At 39.6% G+C, this 16140-nt stretch overlaps 1 protein-coding gene across 3 annotated transcripts in view; it reads right to left on the bottom strand.

The window, feature by feature from the left end:
* EML5 (EMAP like 5) overlaps window positions 1-16140 on the bottom strand; it is a 327745-nt gene that overhangs the window by 40866 nt on the left and 270739 nt on the right. Inside the window, exons 32-35 of one of the 3 annotated variants that reach the window (XM_039537037.1) lie at window positions 13106-13114; window positions 2405-2483; window positions 2056-2163; window positions 840-969 (exon numbers count right to left, since the gene is read on the bottom strand). In XM_039537037.1, the coding sequence (XP_039392971.1) occupies window positions 840-969; window positions 2056-2163; window positions 2405-2483; window positions 13106-13114 (326 nt within the window). The remainder of the gene's footprint in view (window positions 1-839; window positions 970-2055; window positions 2164-2404; window positions 2484-13105; window positions 13115-16140) is intronic. The other 2 variants (XM_039537038.1, XM_039537039.1) reach the window with 2 other exon arrangements.

Here is a 16140-nt window from a genome sequence, read left to right as displayed (position 1 = left end):
TTTATAAACGTGTGATGAATTCAAAGGTCCCACAGAAGTTTTCCCTGTACATTTTATTATATATCCATGTGTATCTAAGGCACATTCTGTACACATTCCAAGTAGCTGTCATTTTGGATTACTTTAAGAGAAAACTGCTTGCAGCAATGCTGAAATTTTAAATGTATTAAATTCAAAACTAAAATGAAACATTTTAGGTCTCATGAGCAATTATCAAAACTTGCTCCATGCTAGTTCCTGCAGCTGGAACAGAAACCTTGAGACTTTAATTTTAGTTTTGACTTTGACCACAGACCTAACTCAAAATAGTGTATTAAAATTAAAGCTTGGGAAAATTTGAACAGTAGTAGTACACCTCATCCCTCTTCACAGGAGGGAATCTAAGATGGCAACCATAACCTGGAAGGCTCAACAGGACACTGTGATATGTCTCACAGCATCACAATGACAAAATTGCAATGCCTCCTAAATTACAGATTCTTTAGCAGTATATTGCTGTCAGCTGAGAATGTGAAGACAATTACTTTTTGAACACACAGGATGCTGGTACATGCAGGGGGAGTACTACTGAGTTAAGAAAACTGGTATTGAAATAACTGGATTCTTACACCTCCTTCCAAATATTGTCCTCCCAGGGATTTATTCAGATCTCTTTTGACTACATAGCACAAATAATACAGATCACACACTCTTCGATTGCACTTTTAGCTAGATTTTCTTTCGTAAATCATTATTTTGTAATTTTTCCAGACAGCACTAAGATTTTAAGTATACCGGTTATCAGATGGGTGTTGCCTGTACACATGAGCAGAGAAATTTTCCTAAGTAGTTTTTCCTACCTGTTGCCACGTTATACAGAATCCCAACAGATGCAGTATGATAAATTATATCAGCACCATCATTCAGATAGTGAACATTGTTCCTGCAGTCCTTGCCTCGGTACCCAAATACCAGCTCCAATACTAGATCCTAAGAAAACAGATTTAAGTCTATTAAATACTTTAAAACTTCTTTATGAATAAAGCTTTCCTAGTGCTTTATTTTTTAAACATGTGTAATTGCCTATATTCAAAGGAAAAATGAATTTTTGACGATGGCCAAAAACATCTGACACTGGTCTGCTGCCTATTACACCAGTATATCATATTTCCCCCACATCTCATGCTATATCTTTTGATGGATGTTAATGCAAACAAATTTTTCACAAAAGATAGTATACACAGTCTAATCCGGCAACAAGAACGTAACTCTTGATATACAAGATGCTAGGACACTAGTATGAATAGTATTCTTCACCAGTTTCATATTCCCATAGTCTACCTGATGTTCAGCTTGGAGGACTAGGGGAACTGGACTGCTGAGATGGTTCCTAAAAATTCCCAAAGCATCATGGCAAAATACTACATACTATGCCAAATGTTTTCTTGAAGATTAATTAATAATCTATATTTCTAATAGGGTGAGAATATTATTTAATATTTATATTACAATAGCATTCAGATGCCTAATGATGATCAGGGTCCCACTGTGCAAGACAATGACACAGATGAAGACATACTCCCAAATTTAAAGCACGTACAATTTAAGCAGACAGGTCACATATGAAAAGATGAAGGGATGGGGTACAGTCAAACATAGAATAAACCCCCCCCCCCTCATATGCACTGGGAGGGGAGAAAGAGAGAGAAAATACTAAATAAAGCTCCAAATCCTACAATCAGATCTAACCGCAGGATTGGGTCTAATCCCACCTAACCCTAAAAGCATCATTAATTGGCCAATTACTTACAAGCTTCAGAAGAGGTTTATTTTGAATTTTAGTTTTAAAGGAGAAGATGGTAGTGAAGAGTTCAGGTGAATTTACAGATGAGTTCAGGGAGGGTATTTCATGCATAAAGGGGAGAGAGAAATTTACTGCATTCCTCTGAATAAACTTCAGAATTAAAGGTAATTTGTTTAGCTGGTTTAGTAACCTACTGGTAATACAATGCATGGCCACATGGAAAAATCAGAGTTCTGGCCAAGTGTGACATTATACTGATACCCTACACTCACCCAAGAGGGACTCCATACCACATAGGCTGAATGTGCTGTTTCTGTAACTGATAGACTCTGAAGAAAGCTGTGGCTCAGACACATTTGTGGGGTGGGGTGACATTGGACCTTTCAGGGATCAAAAGAAAAATGAAAGATAAAAGATCCTAAAGGATCCCCTCCCAAAAAAGGAAATTTCTGCTGTATACATACACGCTATTAACTATTTCTCTCTTTATACTAACTTTACCATATACAACCATTCACTTTATTGATAAGCAAATCAATTTTTTGGACAAAATAGTAAAAAAATTAAGGGATTAAGGGAATGTTAAAATAGGAAAAAAAAGATGTCTGTGGTTTTCCTTACCTCTATTGGTCTCTTTTTTTTGCCAACGTTATTTGTCTGAAGTTTTTCAGGCTGTGGCAGTGCCCTACTAACTGGTGGTCTGAAATAGAGAACTGTGAATAAGAAAAGGCTGTCTGTGACCCATTCCGTACTAGAAGAGTATAGTCTAATCTGTTATCTGGATAGGGGAAACTGCTAAATCACTACGTTGCTTGAATTGTCATAAAGTAAAAAGACCACTGTGAAAAGAATAGCTGTTTCTGGTTGTAGAAGTTTCACAATTTATACGGATCAACTGGATACATTTTTGACAATTCTAAAAGTATCTATTAAGTCAATTCAAAGTCTTATTTTCCAGTAAAAATGAACCAAACATTTTTAACTTCTAACAGCATATTTTTTCTCCATGTTCTTCCCTTTCAATGCAATATTTATTGTTGGATGACACACAAAAGTTTAGAGGCTTGCCTGAACTATCTAAACTCATTTAAGGTTGTCCCACCCTTTCCCACAACTCCAAACAGACCCCAGTTATCTCCCCACCTCCTTTCCTACATTCCTTTAACAGACCCTAGATACCCCCATCTCTTCCTACAACTGTAAAAGACTCTGCTGAGCCCTGGGCACCTCTGCCACAGTTCAAGTCAGTTCTTAATTGAATAAATATAAATTAAAGATAGAAAAGACCTATTAACATCCAGCCCATCTCCTTGCAAATGCATGTTTGCTTTTATATCCTTACAGTATACATTCTAGTATTCTGGTTAGTCTAGTTTTAAGTTGTCTCAAGCAATGGGCTTCCATCACTTCACTAGGAAAACAATAATTTGCATTTGTTTGCTTATCTTTTAAAATATTTGTAATATTTATATATTGTAGACAACATACATGATTTTAGTCACAAAGGACAATTATACATCTATTTAACAATATATCCGGAAAATAAATACATAAATGTGGTCAACAAAATATAAGTATTGCTAACAAATTTGCAAGAGCAACAGGAGCTGATTCTAGATAAAATGTTCAGTTGTTAAAAAAATCTTTTACATGAAACTATCGGAAAAAGTAGTATTCATTCAAAATTGGGGATTTAACAAGTCTTTGTGAAGTCTAAATTATTTAACTCAGCTGAGTTTGTAAGAGAGTTAGTTATCCATCATTCCTTGTCTTTGAAAGGAAAAGCTACAACAGATCATAACTCTTGGAGACAATGCCCCCAGAACATGACTGGCAGGAAACTTGTAATTTGAGTATTTTTCAGGCAGAAATCCTATCTAGGATACAGAACACAAAAGGTGCCCATTGGTTGGGGCATGGAACATACTAGTTTTTCTGCCAGGTTGTTTTTCAAGTGAAAGATAGAAAAAGATTAAGGAATGCAAATATGTATCTTCAACTCTGCTGGGAAGGTTGGTGGCTGGAAAGCTATTACAATTTTTATTCTCAGAAACTCATAATACAGTATTTTTTCTTCCCTAAAGGCACCAGCAGCATTAGAAACTCATGCTACTGTGAGCTGATGGTGGGGACAGAGGAGGGAGCGGGACAGTTGTTGACCACACCCCCTTTGACCTAGCAATGTGGGCCCAGTGTCCTATGCCTCTCTCTGTGGTCATGATATGGAGCAGGAGCCTCCCAATTTCTAACTGCAGGGATAAAGAGAGAGGCAGGCTGGGTCAGTCGCCCCCCTCAATCACCTCTTAGACTGAGCACAAGGAGCCATCAGTCCACGAGGTTTTTGTTGGCAGTTCCTTGCTTTTCTATAAATTTTCAAAACCTTTGTCTCGTTCCCTAGTTTCAGCTTACCTCTATACTAATAGCTCCCAAGTCTACCTATCTATCCCTAACTTTCAACCCTCTGACCATTCTTGCATCTCCTCCTGCTCTTGTATTTAATATATTCAAACTAAACTTCCCAACTTTCCTAACCCCTTTCCATGTCCTCCCTTCTCTACTGGTGATGATACCCATACTTTACTTTTCCAGGCTTGGAAGACTGTTGTCAAATTTGACTCTTCTCTTGCCTTCTCCCCCATATTTGGGTTTTTCTTTAATTAATGTTGATTCTTTCTCTGTAGTATTATTTTAAAAAATTCTATTGATGTTGTCTTACTGTTTTGTACATGGCAAGCTCTCTGATAATGAACATTTCCCCCTGATATTTGTAAAGTACCCTATATATTTACAACACTAATACAATAATATAATCACTAAACATGATAAAGCATATTACACAAGACTGCTGTATTTTTATTTTACTATCCAATTAAACCACAAAAGTCCCTGAAAACTCATGCAATTTTTACCCATTTTACACATGCTAGCTATGGGATATAATTCATCTTCACAAAATAACAGACATCCTTTAACGCATTTATGCTTTTTCAGGGATAAATCAATGTTTTATTGTGAGCAAAAACATGTTTTTATCACTTTTGTTCTACACTTTTTTCATAGGTGTACAATATCCGGTTAGGCACGTAAGCAATCAGTATCTTGCATGGAAAACGGATGTCTCTCCATGTCCACACTAGACTCTTCAGAACTATGCCCTTGACCAAACCCCAAACATGTGTCTCATCAATAGGATGCATAACGGATTATATTACTTGTTTATTGGAATATTATGAAAACATATAAATCAAGCAAGATGTAAATATATTTAAAATATACAAAATAAATAAAACCACTGGAAATATTACATTGTAATAGATACAAATTATATTGCCACTAAATTCCTGTCAGAAAAATACAGTCATTTAGGGTGGGATTTTCAAAAGCGTCTAAGTTTTATAGGAACACAAATCCCACCCGTAGTTGTTTAGTCAGCTGCTTCCAAACAGCCCGGTTCCAATTATATCTACTGAAAAAAATCAGACAACCTATACAACTCTTTTAATCTAAAACTAAGATTACATGTCAATGCCTTCTTTTTTATATAAAACAGCCTTAGTTTTCAGTTGTAAATAGCTAACTACATTATTATTCTGGAAATAGCTACACTGACCTCTAGAATATTATCCATTTCAGATTTATTGGCTGTACATGTTTGAAAAACATTAGTTTATATTTAATAACGTCTAGTCCTAAAAATCTCTGAAGTGAGATAGTAAAATGTTATCCAGCTTTACTCCCAATTCTTAACTTTATGTGATCAAGAGTTCCTGAAGAAGAGAGATGATTAAAAAGTAAATTGAAAACAAGTTTGATTGCACAATACCATATTATTTCAGGGATAAGAACTGCATTCACTATATGAATGGAAAGAACTGACATCTTAAAACCAATATGGTAAATGATACTGAGAGTACTTAATCAAGATTTTACTATCTGCATGCAGATTATTCACTGGGATTATAATTAAGGTACTATATTTCCTTTGATATCTCCATAACCTTCTTGGCACTTATACAGATATTTAGTAGTAATTACGGATTACATATAAATAAATTCATTCATTTCAATATCACACCTTAAAGATGCATTATAAACTAATTATCATTAATCTACTTTCCTGTTTGCTTAGATAAAATGAATATGGCTGACTATTCGATCATCAGAATAAAAGTACCTTTCTCCTTTTAAAAAGAATAAGTATGAATTATGTCAGAGTGCTGTATATTAGAAGACTACTTACCAGCAATTTTATTAGTTGTAGTAACCTTGGCTACCATCCTATGATGTTGGATTAAAGGACAGATGGATTATAGTGCCACCTACTGGAAGCAGGGATGCAAAGAGTTTTGAAACTCCATACCTGACTACACAGCTTTAGCCAGAAAATGCTCCCTCCAGTTAAAAAAAAACTTCCACAGCCATAGAAAAGGACACAGTATACAAATCAGTGAGAGAGATGATAAACAAGCACCAGAGCAGAGGATGGAGGGATGTAGGGAGAGAGAACAGGAGACTCCGATAAACAGAATTACTGCTAAGTAATTTTCTGTTGTCATATGTCTGTCTTCGCCAATCCTACAACAGTGGATAGAATGACAGAGATGTAGTAAGTAATAAACCCAGGAAGCGGGGCTTGTTCTGCTAGCAGGACCCTTTGTCCAAAAGAGACCATCTGAGAAGCAGAGAGGCCTAGCTAATAGTGACATAAAAAGGAATAGAGACAACCATGTTGCCACATCATACACTTGGGAAATGACTGCTTCAGCTATCACTGACCAAGAAGTGAAGACTTCTCTTGCCAAATGTCATCTGACAAACTCAGGACAAGGCTGCCGGCCTGGGCATACTCTGTGAGAATGCAGGTTTGGACCTACCTAACAAAAGTGACTTCAGATACAGCCTTGCCCTTGTTACAACCCTCAAAACAGAGTAGCAATTGTTTTGGCTTTCTAAACTCATGAGAATTAGAACTTTTTTTTTTGAGATGTTCAACAAATGAAACTTCTTCTCATAGGTGGTGGGGTGCAATATTGGATTTGGAGGGAGCAAGAGGAAGAACAGCTGATTTTTCTTCACCTTGGGAACAAAGGAAGGATTAATCACTGGTTTGAGATCTTACTTGAGTACCAATAGAAAAAAAATCCCAAAGATCCTGGAGCAAGAAAAGTAGGAAACAGGACAGCCCTCTGATGTCAGACCAGGCCAGGACACCTTTCCAGACCTAAGAGTAAGAAAAAGCCTTTTCCAGTCTCCAGACAGTGTCATGTCAGTAGAGAAACCTTCTTTTCAGAAGTGGCTCCCTTCAACTTAAATGCAGTCAGTCTAAGGTGGATGTGGTAGAGAGCACAGAGTTGAAGGGACCAGGTCAAGGATTACAACTGTTTCATCCTGCCTGGCTTTCCTCAGTACCTTGAGTAGCAGAGGAAGCAGCATCTCAATACACCACTTCAACTTTGGTGAGGGACTGGGATAAGAGAACTGAATCAGAAATGACTGACAGACATCAAGATAAACCAGTCCAAGGTGAGGCACTCTTTACTCTGGAAAATGGCATCGAAGTCCAGGGGCACAAGGTTCCATTTTCCCAGAAGAGTTTGTAATTAAGTCTGCCTGGAAGGCTGCTGTTATGGTCCTCCAGATATAGTGGTCTCAAGGACAGAAGAAGGGTTCTCAGAAGCATCACTTCCAAAACTAGGGGCTGTATTGCAAGCACCTCCCTAGCAGTTGGCAGAAGCCACTGCTGTTTGATTGTTACAGAAGACAAAGATGTGGGAAATCAGGACTGGAAGCTACCAAATTAGGAGAGTAAGGCAGGAAGCCCAGAGTTCTGGGAGCCTTCTACTTCACCCACAATACCCCCTAGACCAGGATCATGGGCTGATGGATTGCCCAGATGCACCATCCCAATCCAAGAGACACATGTCAATGGTGCTAAAGAGGCAGGGGATGAATGGAGAAAATCACTAATTCAAAGAAGGATGAATCAACACAGGGAAGAAAGAGTGCCACATGGGCCAAGGCCAAAGATTCAGTCACATCTACAGAACTAAGTCCACCCAGGCTACAAAGCAAGCCAGTATCCCAAGGATGCTCCTGACTGGGGAAGGGGAGATGCTGTGATTGGCAACAGCATGCTCAGTAAGGACTGAAGCCTTTAATAGGACATGAGAGCCTTCCACAGATAGCTATTTAGGACTACACCCAGAAGAACAAATTACTGGAAAGAGGTCAGGTGGGATTTGTCCCAGTGAAGTTGGCATCCAGTACCAGCAAGATTTGGAAGCTGAAGAAAGTACAAATGGCAGGGTGCTAAACACAGGAAGTGACTGTTTCTGAGGGTGAAAAGCAGAAGACTCCAATGAGCTGAAAAGATATGAACATGCAGATATGGGCTCTGAACTGCAATCAAACAGAGATGGTCACTTGGGAAAAGTGAACTGACCTGGAAGTTTCCATACAGAATCTCTGCTGTTATTTAACATAAAACAAGGAAGCACCAGAGCTCTTTGTAGTTTTTGTGCATAAGAAATAACTAGGAGCAGAATTCCTCACCAAAATTCCTCTGGAGGGACAGATAGTTCCATTACAAAAGAGATCCTGGAGTCGCATTACCTTTCAGTGCCTCAGCCTCCCTCTCTCGATGGAAGCAAGATGTCCCTACTTCACAGTTGTGTTGTGTATCCTAACTCATTAACATTACCAAGTTCTCTAAGAACCTCAGAAAGCAAAAAATATTATCATATGAACTTCCCCATGACTACAAAAGGATATGCCACAGATTAAAGCAGGCAGCTGTACAATGCTCTATACTTGTCTTACTTAATACTAAGGAGGAGAACTTAGGAACAACAAGATTATGACAACTGGAACCTCATTACTGAGGCACAAGTTCAAGTATTCTCCCAAGATATATATTCCACATTCTGACTGTGCAAAATACACATTGAAGGTCCCCAGCAGCCTAGAAATGAAGGATTTTGGTGATTCTGCACAAGAAGCTGGTTCAAATATGAGGTCCCTCTCAAGGGAATTATGTCTATTCCCTCTGTGCAGTAATAACCTTGTAGGATCAGACCTCAAGGTTATATTTCTCATGACAAGCTGCTAAGCATTGTGCAGAGGGACCATGGTGCTTCTAAACTGGACTCAAGTTAGCAACAAGGAGGGCAGGGACAAGCAGTCTTACAGGAAGAGGTACTGCCTGTGCAGAAGGGACCCAGTATGAGAGTGTGGCTGTAAAGTCCATCCTTTCTGAGGCTGGTGCAACACACAATTAGCAAAGACTGAAAGGCAACAGGTAAGGGGTCCTGATGTGTGGTGCAGTAAGGGAGATCACAGATACAGAAAGTGAGAGCAATGATGTGACAGCCAGGCCATTCAGAGCACCTGTGAGAAAAAGTGTGCATTCAAAGAAAATCAGTGAGAGAGCAGAGATGAATCCCAGCCAGAGACCGAGAGAAAGACCAAGTTTCTACTGAACCTATGAACTGCATAGGCTCCCTGGGCAAGAGTAGAAAAATGGAAGGAAAACCTGCTACTGGGAAACAAGGGAGAGGAGATAAGCCTCTCCCCGAAGATGGAGAGACAAAGTTCTGGGTTTCTGCACTTACAGCCTCGTAAGGGGAGGCAGAGACGGCAGAGCTGAAGGATTAGGATGGGGAGTGCTCAACAAACACTTTTTATAAGCAGCCAGGGTCTTGGTTTTACCTCTCAACAGAAAGACCCACATACTATAAATTGTGAAGTAGTCAGTTTCAGTCTCATGCTGAAGGAGCATGATCTGGGGTTTGAATTCCTGAGTGCAATGATATGAAACCCAGGGGCTGGATCCTCCAGTCACCAGCTCAATACTTACACCAGATACAGGGAATAACCTGGAGCTTACAGCCAGCACAAATTTCTACCAAGGCTTTAACTGAGAAGTAGAATATGAAAGATATGAATCTGCCAGAGTGTGGCTTACCAGGGCCAGGACAGGTGGAGAAGCCTCAGGAAATGGACAATGGAGAGCCTGAGCTGGAGAGCCTGAACTGGAAACAGCTCAATGAGCAGGCAGGCCGCTAGAGAATTTGGTCTCCAGTATGGAGAACAAGCAGGCCCCCTGGCATCAGACCCCTGAGAGTAGAGAATTGTGCTGTTTGCACAGGGAACAAAGGAGATGTCAGAACCATCTGGGGCTGAGGGAGTGCCAGATGGACAGGGAAAGGCTCGGAGGGCTAAGGGGGCTGAAGTTGGAGCAGCAGAAATTCCTGCAGGAACAACAAGTGAAGGAGGAAAATCCTGGGGATGGGAAGCACAGGGAGAAGGAAAGCAGTAGGAGGGTCCAACAAGGGAGGAGAGGCAGAAGAAATACCTGCCAAAGCAGGACTTACCAGAAGTGGGATTGGCTTGAAGACCTCAGGTACAAGAGTCCCTGGGCCTTGTGGAGGCAGAGAAGCTGATGATGAACTGCATAAGCTGTGGAGCAGAGCTGAAAGCTGAGGCAGAGTGCTGATACCAGTAAGGCAGGGATGCAGCATGCTAGGCATATGGGTGCTTCAATCAAGGGAGCCTCTTAGAGATTGAGGAAGGAAAGTCTGTACTCTGTCCACCCTTGTAAATCTGATATTTACAATGTCTGGTTGAATTGCCAACCCGTTGAGATCACCCCACCCCCAGGGAGTGATGAGCCACAGATCCTGGTCCCCTGCCTTCTACCCTCCCTTGGATTTGAAGAAAAACATTAAAGTTTCTTTCCCTTCCTTGTCTCCTTTCTTCTTTTGTGTCCCTGAAAGACAGAGAAAGAGAGAATGAGAGGAAAAGGGAAGAAGAAAGGAGACAGCAGGAGTGCAGAGTTGAAGCCTCTATGTTTCCCAGTACAGAAGACAAAGAAAATTAAAGGGAGAAAGTTCTGGCTCAAGCTTATGTAGTTACGTGTGAGGTTTCAGAACTTTTTGCCTCCTTCCAGTAGGTGGCATCATAAAATGTTGTCTGTCCCTTAATCCACTGTTGTAAAATGGGAGAAGAGAGAAATGTATGACAGTTTTCTATTATAAAACAATTTCAGAACACCATCTAGTATTTAAGTACAATATATAACTCCTTAGCCAAGCAACTGATTGGCCTATTTGAATTTGTATGCTACTATACTATATCATAAAGTATGCAAAATAAATTACTTTTGGTCTCAAGAATAAAGTTAAATTTGATTAACTGTCTGTCTTTCAAGATATCCAAACAATATAATTGTAAACCAATCTAAAAACAAAACAAACCCCCCCCTCTAAATGCACTATATTTTTTCACAGCAGTGGAAACTGAGTGCAAGATAAGAGTAAGGGTATATGTACATATTTTTCATTCAAATATGTTTCAGGATAACAATCTCAGCATTCAGAAGCAGGCATATGCCAGGCATGGTACAGAACATGGGAGTACATTTTCAAAACACTGTCCTAAGGATGCAAATCTAAAAAAACCCAGTTTTTGCAGGCTGATTTTTCATTTGGTATGCAGTTGGGTCACTATTAGCACATGCAATATATAGCGGACATGCATTTGCATGAGGAATACAGCTGCATGCTCAAAAATTGTGCATACAAAAGGTGGGAGAGGCATGGGAAGCTTTTAGATTAATTTTCTCTTTGAACACATGTAAGGGAGTTAATACAGGAGTTAAGTCCCTGTATCAAAGGGGAATAGACCCGTTCACATAGGTAATTTGTTTTATGCATGAAAATGTAGTCAGTGTTACTAGACATCTATATTTTAGTATTCTTTGTTAAAAGACTGTAGAAATGAAATAAATCTATTTATACTATACAGGGGCGGCTCCAGGCCCCAGCACGCCAAGCACGTGCTTGGGGCGGCATGCCGCGGGGGGCACTCTGCCAGTTGCCGGGAGGGCGGCAGGCAGGGCTCCGGTGGACTTCCCGCAGGCGTGCCTGTGGAGGGTCTGCTGGTCCCGCGGCTTTGGTGGAGCCGCAGGACCAGTGGACCCTCCGCAGGCACGCCTGCGGGAGGTCCACTGGAGCCGCAGGACCGGTGACCGGCAGAGCACTTCCCGCGGCATGCCGCCGTGCTTGGGGCGGCAAAATGTCTGGAGCCGCCCCTGATACTATACATAGTTTAAGAACAATTAATCTCATTTCATCCCACTTGATGTGATTTCAACATCATTGATGATGGTATGCATATATAGTTCTGTACAATGTTACAATATGTCTCTCCCTAGGTTTCATTTTAAAGCTATTAACAGATCAAAGTATGCTCTTTTCTGATGTGCATTTCCTTATCTATCTCCCTCCTCTACTAGTGTAAGATGCCAACAAGTCTTTTATCTTTGAGTTTAGTGGTAAACGAGGCTAAAATGCCAATGGTGATATCTTTATTTCTGTGTTAAAATGTAGATATTCTAATCACATTTTTCAGAGAATAAATTGCAGCTATATGGACAGATGAAGAAATTCACCCTTGTGCTGAAGGATACCACATGGCATACCACTACCACCTATGTTGAAAGACTTCAGTGGTGCCGACCCTCAGTACAGGTTGAACCTCACCCACAGAAAAATGAGCTCCAAATAGTTTATGAACTTGAAGAGATTGAAGACAATTTGTTTGTTTACATTTATTTTGGTCGGGATTTTCAAAACCAACTAAGCAATTTAAGTGTCTAATTTCCATTAAAAGTTAATAGCTTCCTTACGTACTTTTGAAAATCTTGCCCGCTGACAATAAGCAGTCAGACTGGGCACTCATACTAAGCCTTGTATGCGTAGAGATAAGTGCCAATTTTGTATGCACAAGTACAGAACTGTTAGTTATCTAGTATTTAAGATTTTGATTTGAATAATGGTTAAACAGTGGCTTCAATGCTTATAAAGGGTGCTAGATTGTCATGGCAAATTCAGTCTCTGTGACCATTTTTTCCTTGCTCTCTCTACTGAGACTGCCAAAAAATGCTAAAGGAGTGCAAGTTGTGGTGTTTTGTTTTTTTTATAACAGATAGCTGTCCACTAAGAACTAGACTGAACTCCACTCCTACCTCCTCTTATTTCACACTAATTTAGTATTTTTAAAATGTTCACAAATTTTGTGAACATGTGGACAATATTATTGGTAAATACATCCCTAAATATAATGTAGAATATATGAAATAGAACTATAGCTGATTCTATCTATGTAATTTAAGAACTGATAAGCAGCATAATGGTATTTTGAAGGCTGCTAGGTAAAGTACAGCATCCTATGAGAATCCAAAATAACATATGGATTTTTAATGGTAATGAGAGGGTGATGGTAAAATATGGACTAGACAGCTTAGCAAAATAAAAGCATTACCTGGAACCTCTTTTCAGCAGCAGATAAGAAAAAGAGAATGATTACTTATACAAGTTTGGCTCTCAGCAAAATATTTAAAGGGAAGAAAGAAAATCAACTTTTTAAAGTGCTTTTTTAAAAAGAGCAGAAGAGAAATTGTGTCTATAATAAGGGGTTTATTCACCACAACCACTGATTTTTGCACAAAACTGCCACTGACTTAAATTAAAGTTCTGCACAAGCAGTGGAGGGTGGATGTGATCCAATAAAAATAACTCCCAATATAAGCAAGAGGAGGAAATGTGTGTGTATGTGGGTATTGAGAGAAGTGAGGACCTCTGATGAACCATAAGCATTTAACAGAGTTGATAAGTACAGCATCTGAATAATTCAATCTAAAAAATGACTTGAAACTGGTAATTTCTCTAAATAAGGAGACAGATAGGATAGATTCAAGTCACTAATCAAAGCAGATGCAACACCTGTACAAATTTACACAGCAAAATATATTAGATTATACTGAAATGCAATTGTCTCAGCTCACCAAATTGCAGGCATGTGGTACAGTTAATGATGAACTGTATAGCAATGGTTCCTAGTTATCCTCAGCATGCTGATTGGTTGTAGGGGTCTGTTTCATGTATTCATTATTGAGAAAAATCATACAGCCATATAAAATGCATATTCCTATATTCTAACAAGTTAACAGCCTTTATCATTAGTAATCAGAATGCTTGGGTTTGCTCTGGTTATTGTTCAATAACTGCACTGTGAATATGTACATTTTCCACTCTGGATAGCAACTATAATCTTTTTGCTCTGACTTGCTTTTGTTATAAGAACGTTCAAGCTGTTTGGCAAAGATGCTAGCTCAGTTATCATTTCTTGCAGACGAAACAGAAGTAATTTAGAATTTGCTTAAATGAGAAGAAAGCAGAAAGCAAAGCAAATAGGGTTATTAACCTGCTAAAGGAAAATAATGTTTAAAAAATCCCATTCAACTCATTTCCATTTTCCCTCTCCTCGCAACTTAATCCCCAGGTCAGAAAGGCTCTGGTTTTCAGAATATCTGTTTTTGCATTGTTTCTTTACAATGTGAACATTTCAGCTCCTCTCTCCCAATTCAATTTCTAAAAGTTCTTGAGCAGAGTTTCCAAATCAACAGACTCAATGTTTCATTATTTGTTCTGTTAGAGGGGCAAGTCACAGCTAGATCTCTATCACTAGCGTGCCAAATACATCTGGATAGACTTCAGGAGCAGGCATGACCCAGCATCATTGACAGGCACTCTTCTCCTGGACTGGAATCAGGAGTTCCTTTAAGATTTTCCTCTGATTCTGTTGATCCAGAAGTTAATTAAGAAAGTCAGATGGGGTGAAAGCAAAATGCTGTGGATAATCCTGGCCCAAGCCTGGAAGTTTTGGTTCTCTAATCCTCTGGAACTTGAAACTACAAGTCCTGTTTCCCAGTCTACTAGATTTCTTGTCTCAGGATTGGGGCAAGATTCTCCATCCAGATTAAAATTCTCCCCAGGCTGACAGTTTGGCTTCTGGACTGCTGGGAGCCCAAGTCAGGCTGGGAGCCACCTCGGATTTCTACACTCATGTTTGTGGGTTGGCAATCTGCTCATCATACAGTAACACATTTCTGAAAAAAATTTCCACATATTTTCTCTGGCACATGAACCAGAAGTAGCACAGTATCTGAATCTTGTTTTCATAAAGTGCTGTTTGAACCTTGTTAAACTGTTCTGCGTGCCATTTGTCTGTGAAGATGGCATTGATTATAGCCACATCATGATCCCTTATTTAGTAAGATACAGGGTTGATGCTCCCTTCACTGTGTTCAAAAAGAATAAGGTGATCCTGTAGCTTCACTCCAACTTCCTGTGTAAAGTGATCTTTGATTTCCATTTCAATTGGGACAGAAACCTGTGCGTTTTCGCCCTCCCCTGGTCTTATACACATCTAGGGAGATAAGGATCCATATTTGAGATGTCCAGAAGGCCTTACGTGATTATATATGTAAGCCAAAATTATCTGCAAATTCCCCTGACTTTTAAAGCATGTAACAAGACCAGGGTTCAACCCATCTTGGTTTGCAGGCTGACCAGATGAATCAGATTAGGTATACAACGCTGTTGTGACATGACAGATACTCAGCCACATGGAGATATCAGAGGACACTCAGCTAAGTCTAAGGCAGCTTCTATGATATGTCTTTGCACAGTATCCATCACTAAAATACCCAAGGCTGTTTCTGGAACTCTATTTTTTCATCATCATTCCTTCCACTTGGTTTTGAGATGTCATGCCCAATTTGAGAGAACAATCTTGTCATCATCTTTAACTAATACACTTCAAACCCACACTGCTAGGATCAGCCTACCTTGCCCGGTGATGTATCTGTTGACTCAGTTTCCCCCTTCTTGGTCTCATGAATAAATGCATATGAACTCATGCTCCAAGTAACATCCCCTTTTTGGGGTCTAATTTATTATTACGACATAACAGTTCAATGTCAAATCATATCTTCCAGACCTCTTCCTCAGACTGTATAGGTCCTTCTCAAATTCAGCTCTTTTCCTGATGAGGCTTCTTCTCTTGCTCCCTGGCAAGTGTCTCCTGTCTCAGTTATGCAGAGAGACCTTTCCTATACCTTTTTTTTGACCCTGAGTCTCTTCTCTGTCAGAATGTGCTTCTTCCACCTCTGGGCTGCCACCAGGTTACCCTTGTTAACTTGATTCTGCTGCAGGTCAGAGTCTTGAAACCAGGCATGGGAACATGCATGTACACCCAAAGCACTATGTTACACCCACCTTCCTTAAGGTTTTTATATCTTGATAATTTCCCAAGAGTAGGGATCCATATGAGCAATTCACAAAGAAAAAACAGTTACATACTATAACAACTCTCAGATGATTGCCCATGGGGAGCCATACTTCTGTGCCAGGGAAGAAAATGGAGCAAGTAATTAAGGAAATCATCTGCAAACATTTGGAAGGTGGTAAGGTGACAGGGAATAGCCAGCATGGATTTGTAAAGAACAAATCATG

Source organism: Mauremys reevesii, linkage group 4 (genome assembly GCF_016161935.1).
Source record: "Mauremys reevesii isolate NIE-2019 linkage group 4, ASM1616193v1, whole genome shotgun sequence".
Lineage (NCBI taxonomy): Eukaryota > Metazoa > Chordata > Testudines > Geoemydidae > Mauremys > Mauremys reevesii.
Note: the sequence above shows the minus strand (reverse complement) of the source record. Positions and strands in the feature narration are given on the sequence as shown.